The following is a 19,431-nucleotide window of genomic DNA, read 5'->3' on the forward strand; positions in this document are numbered from 1 at the left end:
GTTACTTCCCCGGCTTCTCATTGGACAGTGGAAGCGTAGAAATTACCCCGCCCAATACACCAGTACGCGAGCGCTGACTGGCTGAGCTGCTGTCAATCGGCTCTCTTCAGGGTCGCTGATTGGCTGATCCGGGTCCTCCCGGTTACCAGGGGGATAAGCATGGCGGCCGCCGTGGTGAGGAGCATCGGCTCTAAGCTGAGCAAGAACGTACGGGAGATCCGTATCCACCTGTGCCAGCGGTCTGCGGGCAGCCAGGGGGTGAGGTGAGGATGGGGAGAATATGGTGGGGGTGGTGGAGAGTGGATCTGCGGCGCTGGGGCTGAGGGTCACCTTCGTGACAGCAATGTCACCGATGGTAGAGGCTGGCGGGCATGCTGGGAGTTGTAGTCCCACAGCTGGAGGTGACCTGAGATGATTCCATTGACCTGTGCTGCTTTATAGTGGGCAGCAGGGTTGGTTACAGGGTGTGTAGATTATTAGATAGGCAGTAGCTAGGTCGACAGTGAAGGTCAACTCAGGAAAAAGTCAACATGATTTTTTTTTTTTTTTTAAATTGTCGACAAGTACCCCCAATTAGTGTACCCTCACATGGCTCACTTTGCTCCGCACACTTTACCAATCTCAATGGTAGTCCATGTAGTCTCATGCCGACCTTTTCACATGTCGACCTGTTTATACCTAATTACTATCGACCTGACCCAGCCTACAGGAGATTCACCCTGCTATGGCCATGTCACTTATAGGGATCATATGTAATTTGTTATTATTATTGCCAGATTAGTGTGTATTGTCTAGAACATTTTACCCCCCTTTATTTTCCAGGTGCCAAAGTATGTACCCATTGTGCCCGAAAAGGAAACCGTATCTTTATACCATTGTAAAATGTATAATACAAGTGGTTTTGTTTTACCCCATAATATCATAAAGGTGCAAAGTGTATAATTAAATGTCTAAAATAATTGAAAACAATATTTTGCCTAAACAGATTAGATTTATCCACGGCACTAAATATGTAGGGTGGTAATTACATACATTTAAGAAAACACACTGAAAGACACAGGAGATCTTAAACCAAACACTGGCTGAATAGCTGGCATCTGATTTTGTTGGCAAGTGCTGGTAATAGTTCACTTGAAATAGTCGACATACCCAAAGTCGGCACAAGCTTATGGTCAACATAGACATGGTCGACATGAGTTTTTCATGGTTTTTGGTGTCTGTCGACATGATACCATATAAGTGTACCACATCCTCTCTCATGGCTCACCATGCTTCGAGCACGGTGCCTAGCTATACTTGGCATCCTATTATATTCCCACTTGCATAGTATAGTATGAAAAAAAAGGGAAAAACTCATGTCGACCATTTCAAGGTGTCTACCTACTAGACATTGTCTACCCAGTGACCGCATACCCCCTCCCCTCATTTCCCTTGGAAAGCTATAGTGGCGACCATATCATTAACAAGTACCAACGACAAATGTCTTAATGATTGTCTTGCTGGTTACACTAACTAGAGCAGTGGTGTCAAACTCCTGGCCCTCCAGCTGTTGTGGAACTACACGTCCCAGCATGCCCTGCCACAGTTTTCGCAATCCATTATATAAAATCTGTGGCAGGGCATGCTGGGACGTGTAGTTCCACAACTGCTCACCACTGCACTAGAGACTCTGCAAATGATGGGTCACAATTACTAGTTGAGAGTGTAAGTTTACAACATGCATGTACAAACTGTGGCCCTCCAGCTGTTGTGAAACTACACATCCCAGCATGCCTTGCCATAGTTTTAGCATTCCCTTATAGCAAAACTGTGGCAAGGCATGGTGGGACTTGTAGTTTCACAACAGCTGGAGGGCCAACGTTTGGATATGCCTGCTTTACAATATTGCCTTTTAAAAACTGGGACCATATAATTGACTGGCAACTACAGGTGTTCCCTGCTGTCCAGCAAGGGATGGCCTTTGATGAGATATACAGTTTACTTGTGTTGTGTTTTCCCCTAGAGACTTTATTGAACAGAACTATGTGGAACTGAAGAAGGCTAATCCAGAATTCCCCATACTGATCAGAGAATGCTCAGAAGTGCAGCCCAAACTATGGGCGAGATATGGTGAGTATGTGACACAATGGTTCTCTCCACAGCGTGTACCATTGGAACATAGTAGTGGCTGTGCGTTTTTATTTTTTTAGTGAATGTCTTTGCTGAATGAGGCTTTTTAAACCTTTTGGGTATTGTGAGATGGTTTTAAGTAATGGTCTGTATGTATATTGGCATTAGAGACGTGCCGTCCAGATTTGTCTCAAAACAGGATCTTTATTGGCTATCCGGCTGTCACATGTTTTGGCTCCAATCGCCAATAAGATCATGTTTCGAGATCTGGGTAATTCCAGACCTGCACATCTAATTGGCATACGTACTACTGATGCAGTGGCAGTTTAATGCCCAGACTTGGCAAGGCTGATGTGTAAACCAATAGTTTTTATTGCCAATGTTGGTTTTGTAACCAACACGTATTATTTATTGTCAATAATGATTTCGGACGCTGCCACGTTAAGCCATTTTTTTTTTCCCCCCCCCAAGGCCCTGCTGGAGATACAGACTCCGCAAGCCAATTACGTTAATTGACCTTAATTGGTTATGGGTTAGAGCGTATTGCCATCCTTTGTTTGCGGCCAGGGCCTGTAATAGGTACGCCTTGTCTAAATATTTGCCATGTGGTATTGCATCATTAAGCGACAGGCCAGTATGTCAGCCACATTCCTCATGTATAGGACCTGTTGGGGCCGTTGGAAAATGATGGCTTATATCTGTAACTTTCCACTGTGCTCTACCCGCATTGCCTTATTAATGGGCACCCAACATGGCATCAGCCCAGTTGACTGGCACTGCTGTAATGTGTAGCTAGCAATCATTTCAAACCAAAATGAACACACGGAATATGGTAGACGGGGTGTACGTTGGCCCAAAAATGACCACCTGGGCTATTCGCTGATATTAGCTGTTCATCAGCTTAGTATTCGCTCGGTTAGGTAGCTTTAGTGACTAACCAGGGCAAGTGCCTTTCATGGCCCATCTGGGACAATTGTCCTGTAGGTACATTCAGAACATTTACTATGCAGTTTCTTCAATTAAAAGATGTATCACACCTTGTAGAGAAATAAATGACCAACCTAGAACCCGTGTAGTTCTCTTGCCTGGTGTGTTATGGTCTGCTTTTGTGCTTCTAGCACAGGTCTGGGCTGCATATCTGTACTGAAATACAGACCACACTGTGCTAGAGGCACCACAGCAGAGTCGGCACACCCCAGGCAGGGAAGAGGAACTGGATTGGTTTTGAAAAATGTTACCAACCAATCCGCTTCTGTCATGTTACAGGCTGTGCTTGAAAAATGACAGGAGCTGATTGGGATGTTATCTCCTGGTGAGAACACTGGCTTTGACCGGCGATTTAACTAGATTTATCCAGCATGCTGGATCTTAAGCGCAGGGCCATGCATGGCTATCGTTATGGCCCCTACACACTGAGCGATGTAGGGGCATTTTCCAACTATCTAGTTAGATCGCTTAGAAAATGCCCTCAAATTGTCCCGTGTGTAGGCCCCATTAGTTTGTAGTTGGTCCTAATTTCATAGCATTAAGCCCTTGCTGTATCAAAGGGACCAAGGCAGTACCGGTTATAAATAATAGGGTTGACACATGAAAATGTTGACATGTCTTTCAGGGGATTTTTTTTTGGTGTTGGCGTAAACAGTGCACGTGGATGTTAAAGTATGAAAAAAAAGTTATGAAAAGACCTTTTGCCAACGTACTCGGTAATCCCGTTCCGTGACATTGCGCAACTTTGTGCTTTTTTACTCCTGAACTCTTCAACTTTACCATGGTCTGGGGTAGTGATGGCTAACCTTGACACTCCAGCTGTTGCTGAACTGCACATCCCAGCATGTCCTGCATCAGTTTTAGCATGGCCAAATAGTAAAACTGATGCAGGGCATGCTGGGATGTGTAGTTCGACAACAGCTTGAGTGTCAAGGTTAGCCATCACTGGTCTGGGGCATCTGCAGCAGGGTGGTAATTGACAAACGGATTTGTAGAACAGTGACACAATAGTGCCACGGTGGGTACCACTCATTTTACAGCTGTTTGACCACGAAGACTATGCTGGATTTATCCAGTGGCTAAACGCACTCTAGAAGGTTGTGCACAGTTCTAGCCATATAACATATTTTATGTTGGAATTCTTGTCTATTTGTATTATAAATTTTTTTTTTTTTTTTTTTATATTTTCTGCCTTTTTAAACTAACCCCTACAACATCTCCTCCATACAGATTTTGGGAAAGAAGCCTGTCTCCCCCTTAATAATATGAAAGCTGAACAGGTGGCCAAAGCCCTGGAGTCGGTTGTGAACAGCAAGCCATGAAGCAGCTCCGTTATTTATCACCTTGCAGAGGGTATAGCTGAGGATCAGCAGAAATGGCTGAGGACTGGTATTGCTCCCACAACAGAAATAACACATCTGTATCTGAAAATCCTGAACGTTTATTAGAAAACTGTAAACACTTATTCATGTGAACTCAATAAATGTATGTGAGAATGAGCCTGGCTTATGCTGCAGTCACCATCTTCCTGTTAAGGCCGAGAATTACTGACTGATGTTGTCTCTCTAAAAAATTAAAAAAAAAAGTATACATCAGCCACAAATATAACGTAGATCGGGGGTGGTCAAACCATTCCTCAAGAACTACCAACATTCCATGGTTTCCAGGCCACCTGTGGATCTGTAGAATGTGTTTGAGAAAGAATGCAGCACATTTGAGAATGTGACAGTTAGTAATGACTACAGCTGTGCAGCAGCGAGGTGATCTGGGGAATGTGACAGCTAGTAATGACTACACCTGTGCAGCAGCGAGGGGGTCTGGGGAATGTGACAGTAATGACTACACCTGTGCACTGGCTAGGGGGTCTGGGGAATGTGACAGTTAGTAATGACTACACCTGTGCAGCAGCGAGGGGATCTGGGGAATGTGACAGTTAGTAATGACTACACCTGTGCAGTAGCGAGGTGGTTTGGCACTGGAGGAGAAAGTAGTCATTCAACATTAACTGACGGATCGTTATCAGAGGTGCGGTTGGGGGGGGGGAGAGAATGAGGAGAAATGTAGTGGTGTGAGGAACTGTGCTAGAAAAGACTTCTGGAAGAGAGTCGTGCCTGTGCGGGTGCACACAATAAAGATAGGATAGTTTACTGGGAAAGACAGTAGGTGGAAGATAAAGACAGAATGGTTACATAGAGGGCTTTGAGGGAAAGGTAATGATTTCCAGAGCTGTAGGGCAACTCGGGAGAGTGTGGATATGGGAGAGGGGAACTAGGGGAGACTCCACTACAATAAATCTGTAAATGTAGGTAGGATTGGGGCTTTATAATCTGAGGATGTGCAGCAAGGATGAAGCCAGCCAGGGCAGTGGGTGAGAAAACAGGCAGGAGGTTGCAGTAGTCCAGTTTGGGACATGACAAGAGCATGGATTATTTATTCCACAGATCCTGTGAATGTGACATACCAGGGGGGGGATTCAATGTAGGGTTCTCGACTGTAATTTTGCAGGTGGGATTCAATGTTCTGCCTGCAGAGCGCCAAGAGCTGGCCGGAAATAATCGAGCTGCGGCCTGGAGCTCGTTGATTCGTGGCCATTCTCTGTAGAACGTTCTTGTAAAGTCAGGCACGTTCTACCAAGATCCCTGTTCAATGTTGTCCAGGATGACCGCATTGAAAAGGAACCTGCCGCAATATCCCCCGTTGGGAGATTGAATATCCCCCTATATGTCGAAAGGGGATGGACGGAGTACGGCAGGGGAGGATGGTGCTGTCAGCAGATAGAGGAGAAGCAGTACATGGAGTTCTGGGTATACTAAGTTTGAGAAAGCACTAGGAGCAGAAGGACAGTACATATTTATTTGAGGCCAAAGGAGCTCCCCCCCCCCCCCTTCCCCGTACTTTACTTACCATTGGGTTACTGCAGCAGTTCAGTATCGCCTGCATTCGCTGATGAATCTCAGGGTGATCTGTATAGGCGGCTGTGGAGATTTGTAATCCAGAATGTCCAAGGGTGTTTTTTACCAACTAAAAGCAAAAATACCCCACAACACGCTGTTTTAAAATTTGTTATATATATATATATATATATATATATATAAATAGCATACTATACTGGTTCGCATTCAGGGCATGCTGGGATGTGTAGTCCAACAGCAAATGGTTTAGAAGATCTTGATGAACCTCTTACAGGCAAAAAAACCAGAGCAGTCCTGTGTTTTGTGAGTATAAAGCATATATGATGTCTGCTTAATGATCAGCTCGGTAGCCGAACTCATGATAGATTGACCTCTAGGTCGACAGGGTCCAAAGATGGAAATGGTCGACATGCATTTTTTTAACACAATTTTGTGCCGACAGGCGGTATTTCATACCCTGCCATCCACTATGGCGTGGAGGGAGAATATCCACTGCATGGAGGGAGCCCGAAGCATGTTGACCTATATCCACACACCATGAAAACCGCATGTCGACCTTTTGACCGTTGACCATATGACTAGACCTAGATATTGTAGATCTAATAACCGATCAGCTCTGATGTTTAAATAATCAATTAAAATAAACAATAACTTGTATCAAGCATTGGCGAGAGAGATAAAGGGCCTGATTCAGGTATTTGGTGGGGTCTGAACATGCGCGAGTATCGCACTTGCCGCGGAAGGGAGCGGGGAGGGGAACGCCCAGCGTTTTATAGTTGTCCGCTTAGCGTTAAACCACTTTGTTATCCGCTGGGAATACAGGCAAGTTCACGCCTGGGCGGGCGGTTGACATCACAAGACGTCACCGCCTGCCCGAATTTGTCCATCGCCGTCGGAAATAAAAGTTACTTTAGACTGATTTTTTTATTTGTGAACGGGAAAAAAAAAATTAAATCGTTGTCGACCATCAATGATTTTTCAGTTGTGCTGCTGCATACGAGAGGATGTGTAAGCGTACACGTCTCCTTGCATGCAAACGCTGGGATTCGGGCGGCGTTTACCTGTTCGCGGACATACGCAGCCTCGCGAACAGGTCTGAATCAGGCTTAAAGTACTAACTAGTTGTACAGGCTGTGCTGGAAGGAGAGTAAAGCTGGATACACACTGAGCGATATACTGTCCGGTCGGTCCGGCGTGTAACCTACAACGCTCATTATGCGCACCCCTGCGGTCACTTGTGGCAATACTAGGTGTGCTGTGCTAGAATGGAGGGACAGGAAGGTTCTTGTATGTACAGGAGCAGCAATCGATCACTAGCGTCCAAGCGATGTAAAATATTGATCGGACGTTAGCAGGATTGCAGCGTGTGTACGTTAAATTAGGTTGATTCTGAGCTCCAGGGCAATCGTCCGTGAAGTGGGAATGACTGACAGTCTCTCCAATGTGTACCCAGCTTTAGATGCTGATTGGTTGTCACTTCTGATACCACTCCCCTAAGAATGTTAGTGTGCGAATAGTGGATCTTATTCCACAGTTAGTGTCTGAGTTTTCTATGTGCAACCAAATCTACATAAATGATCAGTAAAAGAAAAATGACCTGGGAGCGCAGTAGGATAATGGTTTGGTAATTTGCCTTTGCAATACCCACGCGCGCTCATTTCAGATCATTCCCTTTTATAATATAAGACATCTGGTAGGTTTGGCTTTCAACACTGAAGGAAATTAGAGATTGGAGCAGTTTACGGCTATATAAAAAAGGAGTCTGCCACATTGTTTAGGGGTCGTTACATTTTATTACAGTATTTATGTTGAAGAGATCTACAAGCACAAAGCAAACACTGAACTTCTGGGTCTTAAGGCCCCCCCATATACTAGTGCAACTTATCGGAGACTTGCAGTCGCATGCAATTTCCCTTGAGCTGCCCGGTTGGCAAGAACGCACACCATGCACCGAATGTGGTCCATTTACATACAATGTATCGCAAAAGGGCCCAAATCACACTAGTGTATGGGCACATTTAGAAAATGTGTACTTTGGGGGTGATTCTAGTTGACACTCTCCCCTGGGTGTACCCGCAGTGAAGCGATGTTTCGCGACTGCGCATGCACAGTCATTTATGCGTCTGTGCAGCCACTGTGTGCGAGCAGCCACAATGAAAAGATTATTCGCCAGGCGCTCACGCACAACAGTATTCGATACTTGTGTAGTTTCACAGCGCCGCCGCGCGCACAGTCTGTCTCTGAAACTTGGCAGCCTGCCAGAGGCTCGCGTGCCGCTCTAGCTATAATGTAATGTAACGTAGCGCTGAACGTGCCACTCTAGCTGTAATGTAACGTAGCGCTGCGCGTGCCACTCTAGCTGTAATGTAACGTAGCGCTGCGCGTGCCACTCTAGCTGTAATGTAATAAAATGTACCGTGTAACAGGACACAAACGGGGCTTCTAAACTGCACACTGCTACCAAAGGTGTTGTCCCCAATGTAGACGCTAACATTTTAGGCGCTTTTAGAGTCTGAATTCACACTCCCGGCACTTCGCGCGCACAGTCTGCTGCTTAGCCCCTCGCGGACAGCGTAACGTAGGCAGTCAGAGCGCTACGCAGTTAGCATAGTCAGTCAGTAGTAGCACTGTGTGAGAGACGGAGGTGCATAATGGCAGTGGCAAACCTGACTATGGCGATGGAGCATCTGACGCTGTTCAGTCTGCCGCAGACGGAGGAGGAGGCGGTGGCTTTCCTGCAGGCCCGCCAGTTCCTGCCGCAGACCCAGACCTGCCCCAATGGCCACTCCATGAGGCTCAGCGTGAAAGAGCGCATGTGGCGCTGCCACATTCGCAGCTGCCGCAAGAAGGTGAGCATGAGGTCCGCGCAGTGGTTTCGGGGGTCTCACCTCAGCTTCGTGACACTGATCCGCTTCCTGTATTGCTGGGCAGAAGAGCTGACCAGCATTAAGTTTTGTGATCGGCAGCTGAACATCTCACAGAAAACTGCCGTGCAGTATAACAATCTGATGGGGGAGGCCTGCACGGTGGACCTGCTGGCGCAGCCTCAGCGGCGGATCGGAGGCCCGGGTCACATCGTGGAGGTGGACGAGAGCCTCTATGCAGGGCTGGCAACAGAAATCTTGGGGCCCTGTACAATTATATTTCTGGGGCCCCCGCCTCATTTAACCTTTCGCTGCTCCAGATCCTGCTTTCAGGTGCAGACTCTCGTTCTCAGTCCTGTTGGCCTGGCTCCTGCCTTCTGCTGGCCTGTCACTTTCACAAAAGAACGCCAAGCACTACAAGCAGGCACAGAACAGACGACCCGCGCATGTGCTATAAAGTACAGGAGCCAGAGACTGAGGCTACAGTGCCAGCGGCGGGTATGGCTGTGCACCTGAGGCCACAGGCCATGTGCACACACAGAGTAGATGGCTCTGAGCTCCAAATGGCAGGGTGCACACACAGTAGACAGCAGTGGCACACAGTGAGTCAGTCAGACTCAGCCACACACAGATGGTGCACAGTAGACCGCCTGGCCCCGAGGGTCACTGACAGGCCAGTGGTCATGATGGGGCATGGAAGCTCTGGGGTCCTTGAGATTGCTGGGGCCCGTCACACTTGTCCCCCCCTGTCGCCTGCCCTGCCTCTATGTCAAGAGGAAGAACAACGTGGGACGGCTCCTGCCCCAGCAGTGGATGTTCGGGGCATCTCCAGGGAGACCGGGCAGTGCTTCATGACTGCGGTGGAGCGGCGGGATGCGGCCACCCTGATGACTGCCATTGAGGCCCATGTTGAACCGGGCACCACCGTCTACACGCAGCTCGAGCAGGCCGGTTACCTGCATGGCAAGGTCAATCAAAAGTACAATTTTGTTGACCCGGACACTGGGGTGCACACCCAAACCATAGAGCGCCTGTGGGGCAGCTGCAAGTGGCGCAATAAGCGCCAAAGAGGGACCGCGCGCCATCACCTGGACTCCTACCTCCAGGAGTTTATGTGGAGGCAGAGTTTAGGCGTCCAGGACCCCTTCCAACGCATCCTTCATGCTCTGACCCTGCTCCCCCTGATCGAGAAGGACGATGAGAGCGCCGAGCCGGCCAACTCCTCTGCAAGTGCTGGCGGTGACGACGCACAAGCTCCTTCCTGTTCTACCGACCAATCAGGACTTTTTAATTAATATTGGACTGTTCTTTACGCTGATTTCCTACATGTTCTTTGAATCATTTATATCCTCAAGTTCTCATCAAGTTAAAACAGTTGCCAAAAATGTCGTCATCACTGTCTCAGGTGTGTGAGTGTGCAGGTGTGAATGTGTTCCTGAAACAGCACCACTATCCACGCCAACCCGAAGCGTGGCGAGCGCAGCGGTACGCGTCCCACGACCTTTTCATACCCCCACTATCCACGTCTGCGTGGAGTTGAGAATAGAAAGTGTGGCTAGCCCGAAGCGTGGCGAGCTCCGCGAGGGGACGCGGACACCTGTGATGCCCGCGAGGGGATGCGGATACCTGTGAAGGTATCCGCGTCCCCTCGCTGCGCTCGCCACGCTTCGGGCTCGGTGGCTCGCTGCGCTCGCCACACTTTCTATTCTCAACTCCACGCCGAAGTGGATAGTGGGGGTATGAAAAGGTCGTAGGACGCGTACCGCCGCCGCTCGCCACGCTCCGGGTTGGCGTGGATAGTGGGATTTACAAGGTCGACAGCTGTTGCGTCGACTAGTGCCACTGTGGACAGGTTTCAATAGTGTACCCCTAGACCCAACTAAATTTAGAGGCTTTAGCGTCTAAGTCCAGAAACCCCGGCTTCTTAGCGGCCAGCAGTTAGTCGGGTTTCAGACGCTAAAGCATCTAAGTTTTAGCACCTGCATGGGGGACACGACCCCTTCGTATTGGCTAGCAGGTAGTCGGGTTTCAGACGCTTTTGCGTCTAAATTTAGCGTCTGCATGGGGGACTCCCCCTTTGGTAGCGGTGTGCCGGGGGGTGCCCTGGGGTATCCACTTTTACATGCCCCCGTTGTCAGCGGTGCGCAGGGCTGCTTATTTCACTGTGGAACTACAAGTCCCACAGTGACCTTTCAGCGCCTGGGCAGCGCGCTGCTGCTGCCCGGGCGCTACGCTGATAACGTAGCTGTCAATACGTAGCTTACAGCTAGAGCGGCACGAGCACAGTCAGACAGAGCTAGAGCGGCACGCGCACAGTTAAACAGAGCCTCTGGCAGGCTGCCAAGTTTCAGAGACAGAGTGTGCGCGCGGCAGTGGCGCCGTGAAACTACACAAATACCCAGTATTCTTGTGTAAACGCTGGACGTTCCAATGGAAATTAGCCAGTGATGCGGCTGCCGGGGGCTGACATCGCCGGATGGCAGCTGCCCGCCATGTTCCCGTACAGGGAACATGCAAAACCAAAAGGCACCTGATAATGACTTAAGGCCCCCATACACGCTGCGATAGCAGAGTGCGATGCGCACTCCCGCAGGCATCGCATTGCACAGTACAAAAAGTATGTGCCGCACAAACTTTTTGTACTGCCTGCGGATCGCATCACACGCAAAACACATGCGTTGCGATGCCATCCACCCAATTACGCAGCGTGTGTGTGGGCCTTGAGTTTTGCGTGCTCGTTCCACATCACATAACATTATTTGGTCCACCCACCATAGACTGCGAATGGATGTTTATGCAAAATATGCATTCGCAACTGTGCGGGGAACACTGATTGAGAGGAGGGGGGGGGGGGGGGATGCCTGGATGGACAGGCAGCATTTCAATCACACGCAGCGCTGCAAAATTTTGCCGTGTTCTCCATGTTTCCGGAGTACATATTATGGTTGGAAAAGAGCTTTGGGTGCATAGAAGTGAATGTGCCAGCATAGCGGAAGTGGGGACAGTGCCAGCACAGCGGATCCAGCGGGTACCAGTGTTTATAGAACGGTCTGTTGTTTATTTCACACCGACAATTCAGACCTTGTACAAAATTCACAAATTGTATAGAGAATGGAACCAATCCACTGACTATATAATCGTCTGACGTGATGCGCTCTGATGACGGGGGGACAAACCTACCTCTGGGCAGTGACGGGAGATGGTGCTCACCAGATCCAGACTAGACAGAGCCACCTGCGCATCTTGGCAGCCAAGGAGCTGAGGCAGTGGGGAGAACGCGCCTCTCTCCTGCAGACGCTGACAGTAGGAAGGCCCGAGGTCAGCTAGGTTGCACAACACTGTGAGAACCTGAGGAGGTGACATGACAGGACATGTTTTCATCCTTGTCCGGTAAAGAAACCACTCTATGCAAAAAAAAGGACAACCCGATAACAGTAATTTGCTATTGTCCTTGACCCCATCAGCCCTGTGCGATCACTGACTGGTGCAGGTGCCGACTTATCCGTAGATCACAGGGATTTCCTTTGCCCATGATAGGTCTGATCTGAGCTATGGTCCCCATAACAAATGCTATGGGGCAGCCGTGGGTGGGATGCAGGACGGTAGATGGTCCTGTGCAGCGTACTCTGAACACCAGTGCATACTGTCAACACTTTTTCACAGAGGTCGACAGGATATGGGTCATTAGACCGACATGCATTGAGTCGACCAATGAAGGTTGACAGACATAAGGTCAACGTCTGAATTGGGTCAACAGGGTCTGAATGTAGACAAAAACATTATGTCGACAGTCAAAGGGTCAACGTGAGTTTTTCACGGGTTTTTGTCCCGAATGTCGACACTGTCTAGGTCTATGCTCGCCAAACTTCGGGCACACTCATTTATTCTCCCACCGCATTGTAGTGGATGGCAGGGCATGAAATATCCCCTGTTGGCACAAAAAAAACAACTCATGTTGACATTCCCATTGTCAACCTAATTCTTGTGTCAACCCATTTCAGGCATCAACATAAGGCCTGTCGACCCAATGCATGTTGACCTAAATAGTCGACCAAGTGACCGTATCCCAGTCAACAAACACTATGTGCAGTGCCAGTTATGTGCGTCCAGCAAGCAGTGACTAGGGATGCCAATCCCGGGGCATTTTTTCAATCCTGGGATCCAGGATTGAAAAATGCTCAATCCCGGGATTCCCGGGATTGGCATCCTTAGTTAGCTGGCGTGTGCCCGATACCCACCCCCACACCGGCCGACCCGCAGATTTACTTACATTGGCAGGCGGGCGGGCGGGAGTGGAGTGGGTTCTGAGGTGCACGGTGACATCGGGCTTGTGCACCTCCTCATCAGCACTGCAGCGGGAGGAAGGGGCAGGTGAAGACGCGGTCGGCCGGCGTCGGTGAAGGAGCGGGCTGGCCGGCGCAGGAGAAGAGGTGGGGGGGCGGGCGGCCAGGAGGAGTGACACCGACAGCAGTGTGGTCGGCGTGCGTGGCCAATCCCGGGATTGAAATCCCGGACTTTTTAGGGCCAAATCCCGGGATCCCGCCGATCCCGATCCCGGGATTGGCCACCCTAGCAGTGACTTTAGCGCAGGCTGTATGTACTAAGGGGGCAGTGACTGTGAGCATAATGGGGGACATTTACGAAGATGGGAGTTCTATTGAAATAGGATGTTGCCCCTAGCAACCAATCAGAATCTATCTATTATCTTCTAGAAGGTGCTAAATAAATAAGAAGTAGACTGATCAGTTGCTAGGGGCAACACCCCACCTTCAATAGAACTCCCATCTTAGTACATTTACCCCATGTCTTATCACCTGCTGAAGTTTGGTGAGATACTGGAGGATGTAACTAGCACCATCTGCTGGAATCCCAGGGAATTACTAGTGTATTATTTCTTTGGGACTGTATTGGTTGCAGCCTGTCAATTTCCTACCAGTGACATAGGACCAGATTCTCTAAGATTCAAAAGTGATAAAATGGAGAGTGATAAACCACCAGCCAATCAGCTCCTGCCTGACATTTTTCAAACACAGTCTGTGACATGGCAGGTAGGAGCTGATTGGCTGTCTGTTTATCACTCTCCATTTTATCACTTTTGAATCTTAAACAACCAGCCAATCAGCTCCTGCCTGACATTTTTCAAACACAGTCTGTGACATGGCAGGTAGGAGCCGATTGGCTGGCTGTTTATCACTCTCCATTTTATCACTTTTGAATCTTAAAAAAACAGCCAATCAGCTCCTGCCTGACATTTTTCAAACACAGTCTGTGACATGGCAGGTAGGAGCTGATTGGCTGGCTGTTTATCACTCTCCATTTTATCACTTTTGAAGCTTAGAGAATCTGACCCGTAGTGTACAGTAACTGAGGCGAGTCATGAAGCAGTTCTGCCCCGGACGTATGGATTCATAATATAAGAAAGTAGAGCCACATGTACTAAGCATCACGCAATGATAACACATGCAATACCATGGCACTGTAAAGTGTTGGAGCTGGTGTGTTTGTTTAATAAAAAAATATTACATACTCCCCCACTTGTATCAGGACTCACCAGCACTGTGATGTCCTGGGACTGATCCAAAAAATGCAGCAGGGGGGACACCAAGTTTAAGTGCAGGATTGCCGAAGACATCGCAGGATCTTCCACTGTCAAATGTCAAGAAAATGTTATCATTGGATTTACATATTACATCTATACTAAAACATTATTCCAATCCATGCTGCTTTGGGGTTTATTCTGGTTCACTCCTTCTGGCAAATTCCTTCTTAGATGGACAAAACCATGTGCACTGCAGGTGGGGTAGATGTAACATGTGCATAGAGAATTCGATTCGGGTGAGTTCTTTTGTTACTGTGCAGGGAAAATACTGACTTCTTTATTTTTACACTGTAATATAGATCTAACATCTACCCCACCTGCAGTGCGCATGGTTTTGTCCATCTAAGAAGGAATTTGCCAGAAGGAGGGAACCAGAATAATCCCCTTGGTGCTTTTTACCTGTCAGGTTATGGAGAACCCACAGACACTCGCGCACCAGGAACGGATGCTCACTGAGAAAGTGCTGCATGAAAACAAACAAAGCCACCAGTAGCCGGCCATCTTGAATCTGGACCTTGTTGTCTCCCGCGCTGACATCAGCTAGCAGGTTCCCCACGCATCGCACCACCGGACAAATCAGCTACAAAGGGGGGAGAAAAATATTTTACAGGGAATATTACTTAAACATAGAGGAACATATACATAGCATAAAAAAGTTAAAAGAAAAAAAAAACAACAACAACTGTTTAAATTAAAGTGTGTTACCCTTGTAGCAAACAAAACGCACTTTAGTTTTAGAAGTACTTTTAACAACTATTCCCATTGGAAGGACTTACCGATCCGGCTTCTCCCCACCTCCACGCCGGATCATCCCTCACACTTCAGGGTCCTAATGCCTTGTTACACATGGGTGCCTGGTACATTAACGCCAAACTCTTACATACAGTCAACACGTTTATTTAACTAAGCTTGTCACCCATATCTGCAAAGCACTGAGTGTTGCCCCTTGGTTCTTATAAAATGACGATAGTGAAGACATACTGTAAACCCCAAAAAAATCAAGAACAGTGCCCAAAAAAATCCATCCATAAAGCTGCACTACCACCTACTAACTACATTTTACTAACATGGTGGTTACTCTACCAGTACAGACATATCTGCTTGTAATACTGAATCTTTAATTCTATTTCATTGAACATTTTAAATTGGTAGCAATGGAGGCATGTGTAAGAGGACCAATCAGAAACTGCTAACTCCTATACACTCCTTTCTCTTATATCTACCCTCGGGAGAATCATCCAGCTTCAACTTGAAGCCAGAGCAGGCCCTGAAATAGGAATCACCAAGCTAGTAGGAGGTAGCGCCGCTCTCAGACTTGATGTTGGAACCATCTGAAGTTACCAAATCACATTTTCAATCACAAAACTATATAGATGAATTGTTTCGGTCAAAATCAGAGGGATATGCTTCCATAACTCACCAGTTCCATGCCTGGAAAAGCGGATTTAGTGACCAGTTCAGCCTGCCTTATAAGTAAGAGTGCCAGTTTGGACAGGACGCCTTGTGAGATCAGCAGCCAATTATTCACCTTGCTGAAAACCAAACACAGAAGCTGCAATAACACAATCCTGTGGCTACAGGTCCCTGTTTTTACTTAGTGCCACATTTCTAGTAGTTTACACTGCAGAAATACTAACCGGAGTTAATTTATTTATGCTGAGGATGACAGCGCAAACTGTTCTTATTAAACAATAATGGTCAGCCCCCAACACACCAAAGTGATACAAGAAATTACAACATATACATAAACACTGGGTGAAACACTAATACCCCTTTCACACCGCACAAATAACCCGGGTCTGACCCAGGTTGTAGCTGGGTCGACCCGAGTCTCTGTTTTGAAAGCGTCAAAAGGAAAAACCCGGGTCCAGCAACCCTATTAGTTGGAGAGATACGTATATAAGTTGAACTAAGCTACATAGACAAAGGAGGGGAGGGGGGGGGGGTTCCAGTTGCCAGAAAGTGGCAGCATTTTCAAGTGCATTAGAACTTCAGGAACGATGTGCTAATACCTGTGCATTGTAATAAAAAGATTTAATAGTATTGTTACAATTTTTTAAGCCGGCATGGAAGATCTACTTCAAAATTAAAAGGGATATCCTATTGCCAGTAGTAATTTACTGCTGCTAATGGATTCCCCTGGTGCTATACTTCCAATGCCAATGCACTCTTCCCGCAATGTCGCCACTTATTGGGGATTATGCTTCGTTGCCTCAAAACCCCGAACAATAATCCCCAATAAGCAACCCTTCAGAGCCATGTCTGGTATCCCATGTGTTATAGCCCGTAAATGGGAATTTTCAGCTGAAAAATCAAAGGAGTTAATAGGATACTCCCCACAGACTGCATACGTAGAACACACTATGGTGATTATGCATATTACCAAAAGCTTGCATTGCCGCTTACGTACATTTACTACAATTTGATGCAGTAAGACACTTTTTCATATCTGGCTGGTTTAGGGGGTTATTCTAATTCACTCAGAAAGGCACAATCACTCTCTAATGGACAAAACCATATGCACTGCAGGTGGGGCTGATGTAACATGTGCAGAGAGAGTTAGATTTGGGTGGGGGGGTGTACTTCAAACTGATATCTATATTGCAGTGTAAAAATAAAGCAGCCAGTATTTACCCTGCACAGAAACAATAAAACACCCAAATCTAACTCTCTCTGCACATGTCACATCTGCCCCACCTGCAGTTCATATGGTTTTGTCCATTAGAGAGTGATTGTGCCTTTCCGAGTGAATTAGAACAACCCCCTTAGAGTGTTGTAAGTACCTGCTAACAATGTAATGTAGACACCAAGCGAATTCAATCATCATTCCAAACCCATCTTCCGAATCGGAGAGTAACAGTCTCAGCACGTCCTGCACAAGTCCAGTCTCCAGAACGATTCTGCAAGAAGAGGAGGACATCAGTCATATAACAGGAGGCAATAACACAGCGCCAAGGACTGTTGGACTGCGCTCGCACATATCTCACACTGAAACTATTAGTACTGACCCAAGTGTGGACAGCTGTCAACCAAACGTTGTGCGCTTCTATGTATAAATCAGGACAGTATAAATGACAATGACAGCAGTCTAGAACAGTGGTTTCCAACCTAAGTCCTTAAGTACCCCCAACAGTCCACGGTTTCCCGGTCTCCCGGCAGGTGCACATGTGGACTCAGCAGTCCTTGACACACTTTAAAAGATCCACAGGTGGAGCTATGCATTTCATTTGCGCTTGTGTGGATACCTGGAAAACATGTACTGTTGGGGGTACTTGAGGACAGAGGTTGGGAACCTAGGTCCTCATATAGGGCCTTATTCTAGTTCACTCTTTCTGACAAAATCCTTCTTAGATGGACAAAACCATGTGCACTGCAGGTGGGCAGATGTAAAATGTGCAGAGAGAATTAGATTTGGGTGAGTTATTTTGTTTCTGCACAAGTAACATCTGCCCTACCTGCAGTGCACATGGGCCCTTATTCTAGTTGAATCGGTCGGATGCGTATTTTCAGACAGGAACCGAGTGTTCTTAGCCCCGCCTTCCGTACGGATCGCTCACACCGTCCGTATGCGGTAAGATGCCGACTGAACAGACCGCGAGTGGATGTTTCATGTGAACACCTCCCCCATCATTCGATGGTTGACGACCATCGAATGATGGACCGAGCGGTCAGGCAGCACGAGTGCTCCAGAGCACTCGGGCATTTCTTCGTGCAAACGCAGGGATATGGGCGGGCAGCTGACATCCGGCTATGTCATATGTCCGCCCCCCACACGTGCGTCATGGCCGGAATACAATACGTACGCCCAGCGTTTTCATAGGAACGCCCATGAAACGTGGGGCGTCCGCATATGGTAATGAGCCCAAACAGCCCTTCACACCCCTCTCCACCCCCTGCTCGGATTGTTCCAACCGATCGTTTTCTGTACAGAATTCACGCCGTATTCGGACGTGCGCGGCTATCGCACATGCGCAGATACGCCTCTGCACGCGCGCAAACACCAACCATCGGCCGGCCGTCCGCATTCGGAGCCATCCGACTCAATCAGAATAAGGGCCATGGTTTTGTCCATCTAAGAAGGATTTTGTCAGAAAGAGTGAACTAGAATAAGGCCCATAGTAACCAATAACATTTAGACTTATTAGTTAAGCCCTTTTTAGGCAATTAAAGAACATCTTATTATTACTGTGGGCACCAGTTTTTACCTTTGTCTAAGTTTTCATGTAAGTTCTTCATTTCCTGTGACCCGTTTGTTGCGACGGGATACGGCAATTAGGTTGACCATATCAAGGTCGACAAGCATTGGGTCGACACCTGAAATCGGTCAACAGGGTCGATGGGAAGGTCGACAGTCAAGGGAGTTAATAAATATTTGTTAGGCTGTGGGATCAGTGACTCATCCACCCGCAGAGCCCAGTATTGCGCAGTACAAACACACACAGGTTATAATAACCATGAGTAATAGAGGCAAGAAACCAACCGCACATAATTAGTAGTGTAATTAGCGTGGTGCTAATTCACCGAGACCAGGCAAGAAAACAAAAGCTGCAACAGGATTTATGGAATCCCGTAAGAAAAAGTTCTAAATTCTAAACATTGTAGAAAAATCTATTTATGTATCAATCAATCAAACTGATACAATGCGACAATCTAAACCGCAGATATAGAAGGTGAGCAATTTCATCAATCAGTTGATATATGCATGTCATGTCTTGCCGTGTGTGACACGCTCGAGTCCGAAGATCAATGCGTTGAAGCTCCCAAAGGCGTGCATATATCAGAGCGCTATCGAACACCAGAGAGTAGTATACTGATCTTAAAAATGGCCCCTGTTGTAACAAAGTATGGTACAAAAGATACAGAATAGGAGGAGATAAAATTACACAACAGGCTGATTTATTTATAATAAATAAACATGTAACTGGATGAAAGTGCTACCGTCAGTGAGGCCAGGGAGGAG

At 47.5% G+C, this 19,431-nt stretch overlaps 2 protein-coding genes across 3 annotated transcripts in view; one reads left to right on the forward strand and one right to left on the reverse strand.

Annotated features, from left to right (window-relative positions):
- The first annotated feature begins 88 nt into the window (after positions 1 to 88).
- NDUFA2 (NADH:ubiquinone oxidoreductase subunit A2) lies at positions 89 to 4,595 on the forward strand. The gene is made up of 3 exons (XM_083181386.1): positions 89 to 263; positions 2,003 to 2,109; positions 4,327 to 4,595. Exons 1-3 carry the CDS (start codon positions 160 to 162, stop codon positions 4,416 to 4,418), a joined length of 303 nt encoding a protein of 100 aa, XP_083037512.1. The 5' UTR covers positions 89 to 159; the 3' UTR covers positions 4,419 to 4,595.
- Positions 4,520 to 19,431, reverse strand: part of TMCO6 (transmembrane and coiled-coil domains 6) — a 31,699-nt gene continuing 16,787 nt past the window's right edge. For both annotated transcript variants that reach the window (XM_083181384.1, XM_083181385.1), the window contains exons 8-14: positions 17,255 to 17,371; positions 15,892 to 16,003; positions 14,871 to 15,051; positions 14,424 to 14,518; positions 12,053 to 12,220; positions 6,001 to 6,117; positions 4,520 to 4,661 (exon numbers count right to left, since the gene is read on the reverse strand). In XM_083181384.1, the coding sequence (XP_083037510.1) occupies positions 4,641 to 4,661; positions 6,001 to 6,117; positions 12,053 to 12,220; positions 14,424 to 14,518; positions 14,871 to 15,051; positions 15,892 to 16,003; positions 17,255 to 17,371 (811 nt within the window). In that variant the 3' untranslated portion in view covers positions 4,520 to 4,640. The remainder of the gene's footprint in view (positions 4,662 to 6,000; positions 6,118 to 12,052; positions 12,221 to 14,423; positions 14,519 to 14,870; positions 15,052 to 15,891; positions 16,004 to 17,254; positions 17,372 to 19,431) is intronic.

The sequence above is a fragment of the Crinia signifera genome, chromosome 4, assembly GCF_055691185.1.
Source record: "Crinia signifera chromosome 4, ASM5569118v1, whole genome shotgun sequence".
Classification (NCBI taxonomy): Eukaryota; Metazoa; Chordata; class Amphibia; order Anura; family Myobatrachidae; genus Crinia; species Crinia signifera.

Coding starts and splice junctions, on each gene's coding strand:
- NDUFA2 (XM_083181386.1), top strand. CDS start 160: ATGGCGGCCGCCGTGGTGAGGAGCATCGGCTCTAAGCTGAGCAAGAAC. Junction 264..2,002: donor GCGGGCAGCCAGGGGGTGAG/GTGAGGATGGGG, acceptor GTTTTCCCCTAG/AGACTTTATTGAACAGAACT. Junction 2,110..4,326: donor CAAACTATGGGCGAGATATG/GTGAGTATGTGA, acceptor TCCTCCATACAG/ATTTTGGGAAAGAAGCCTGT.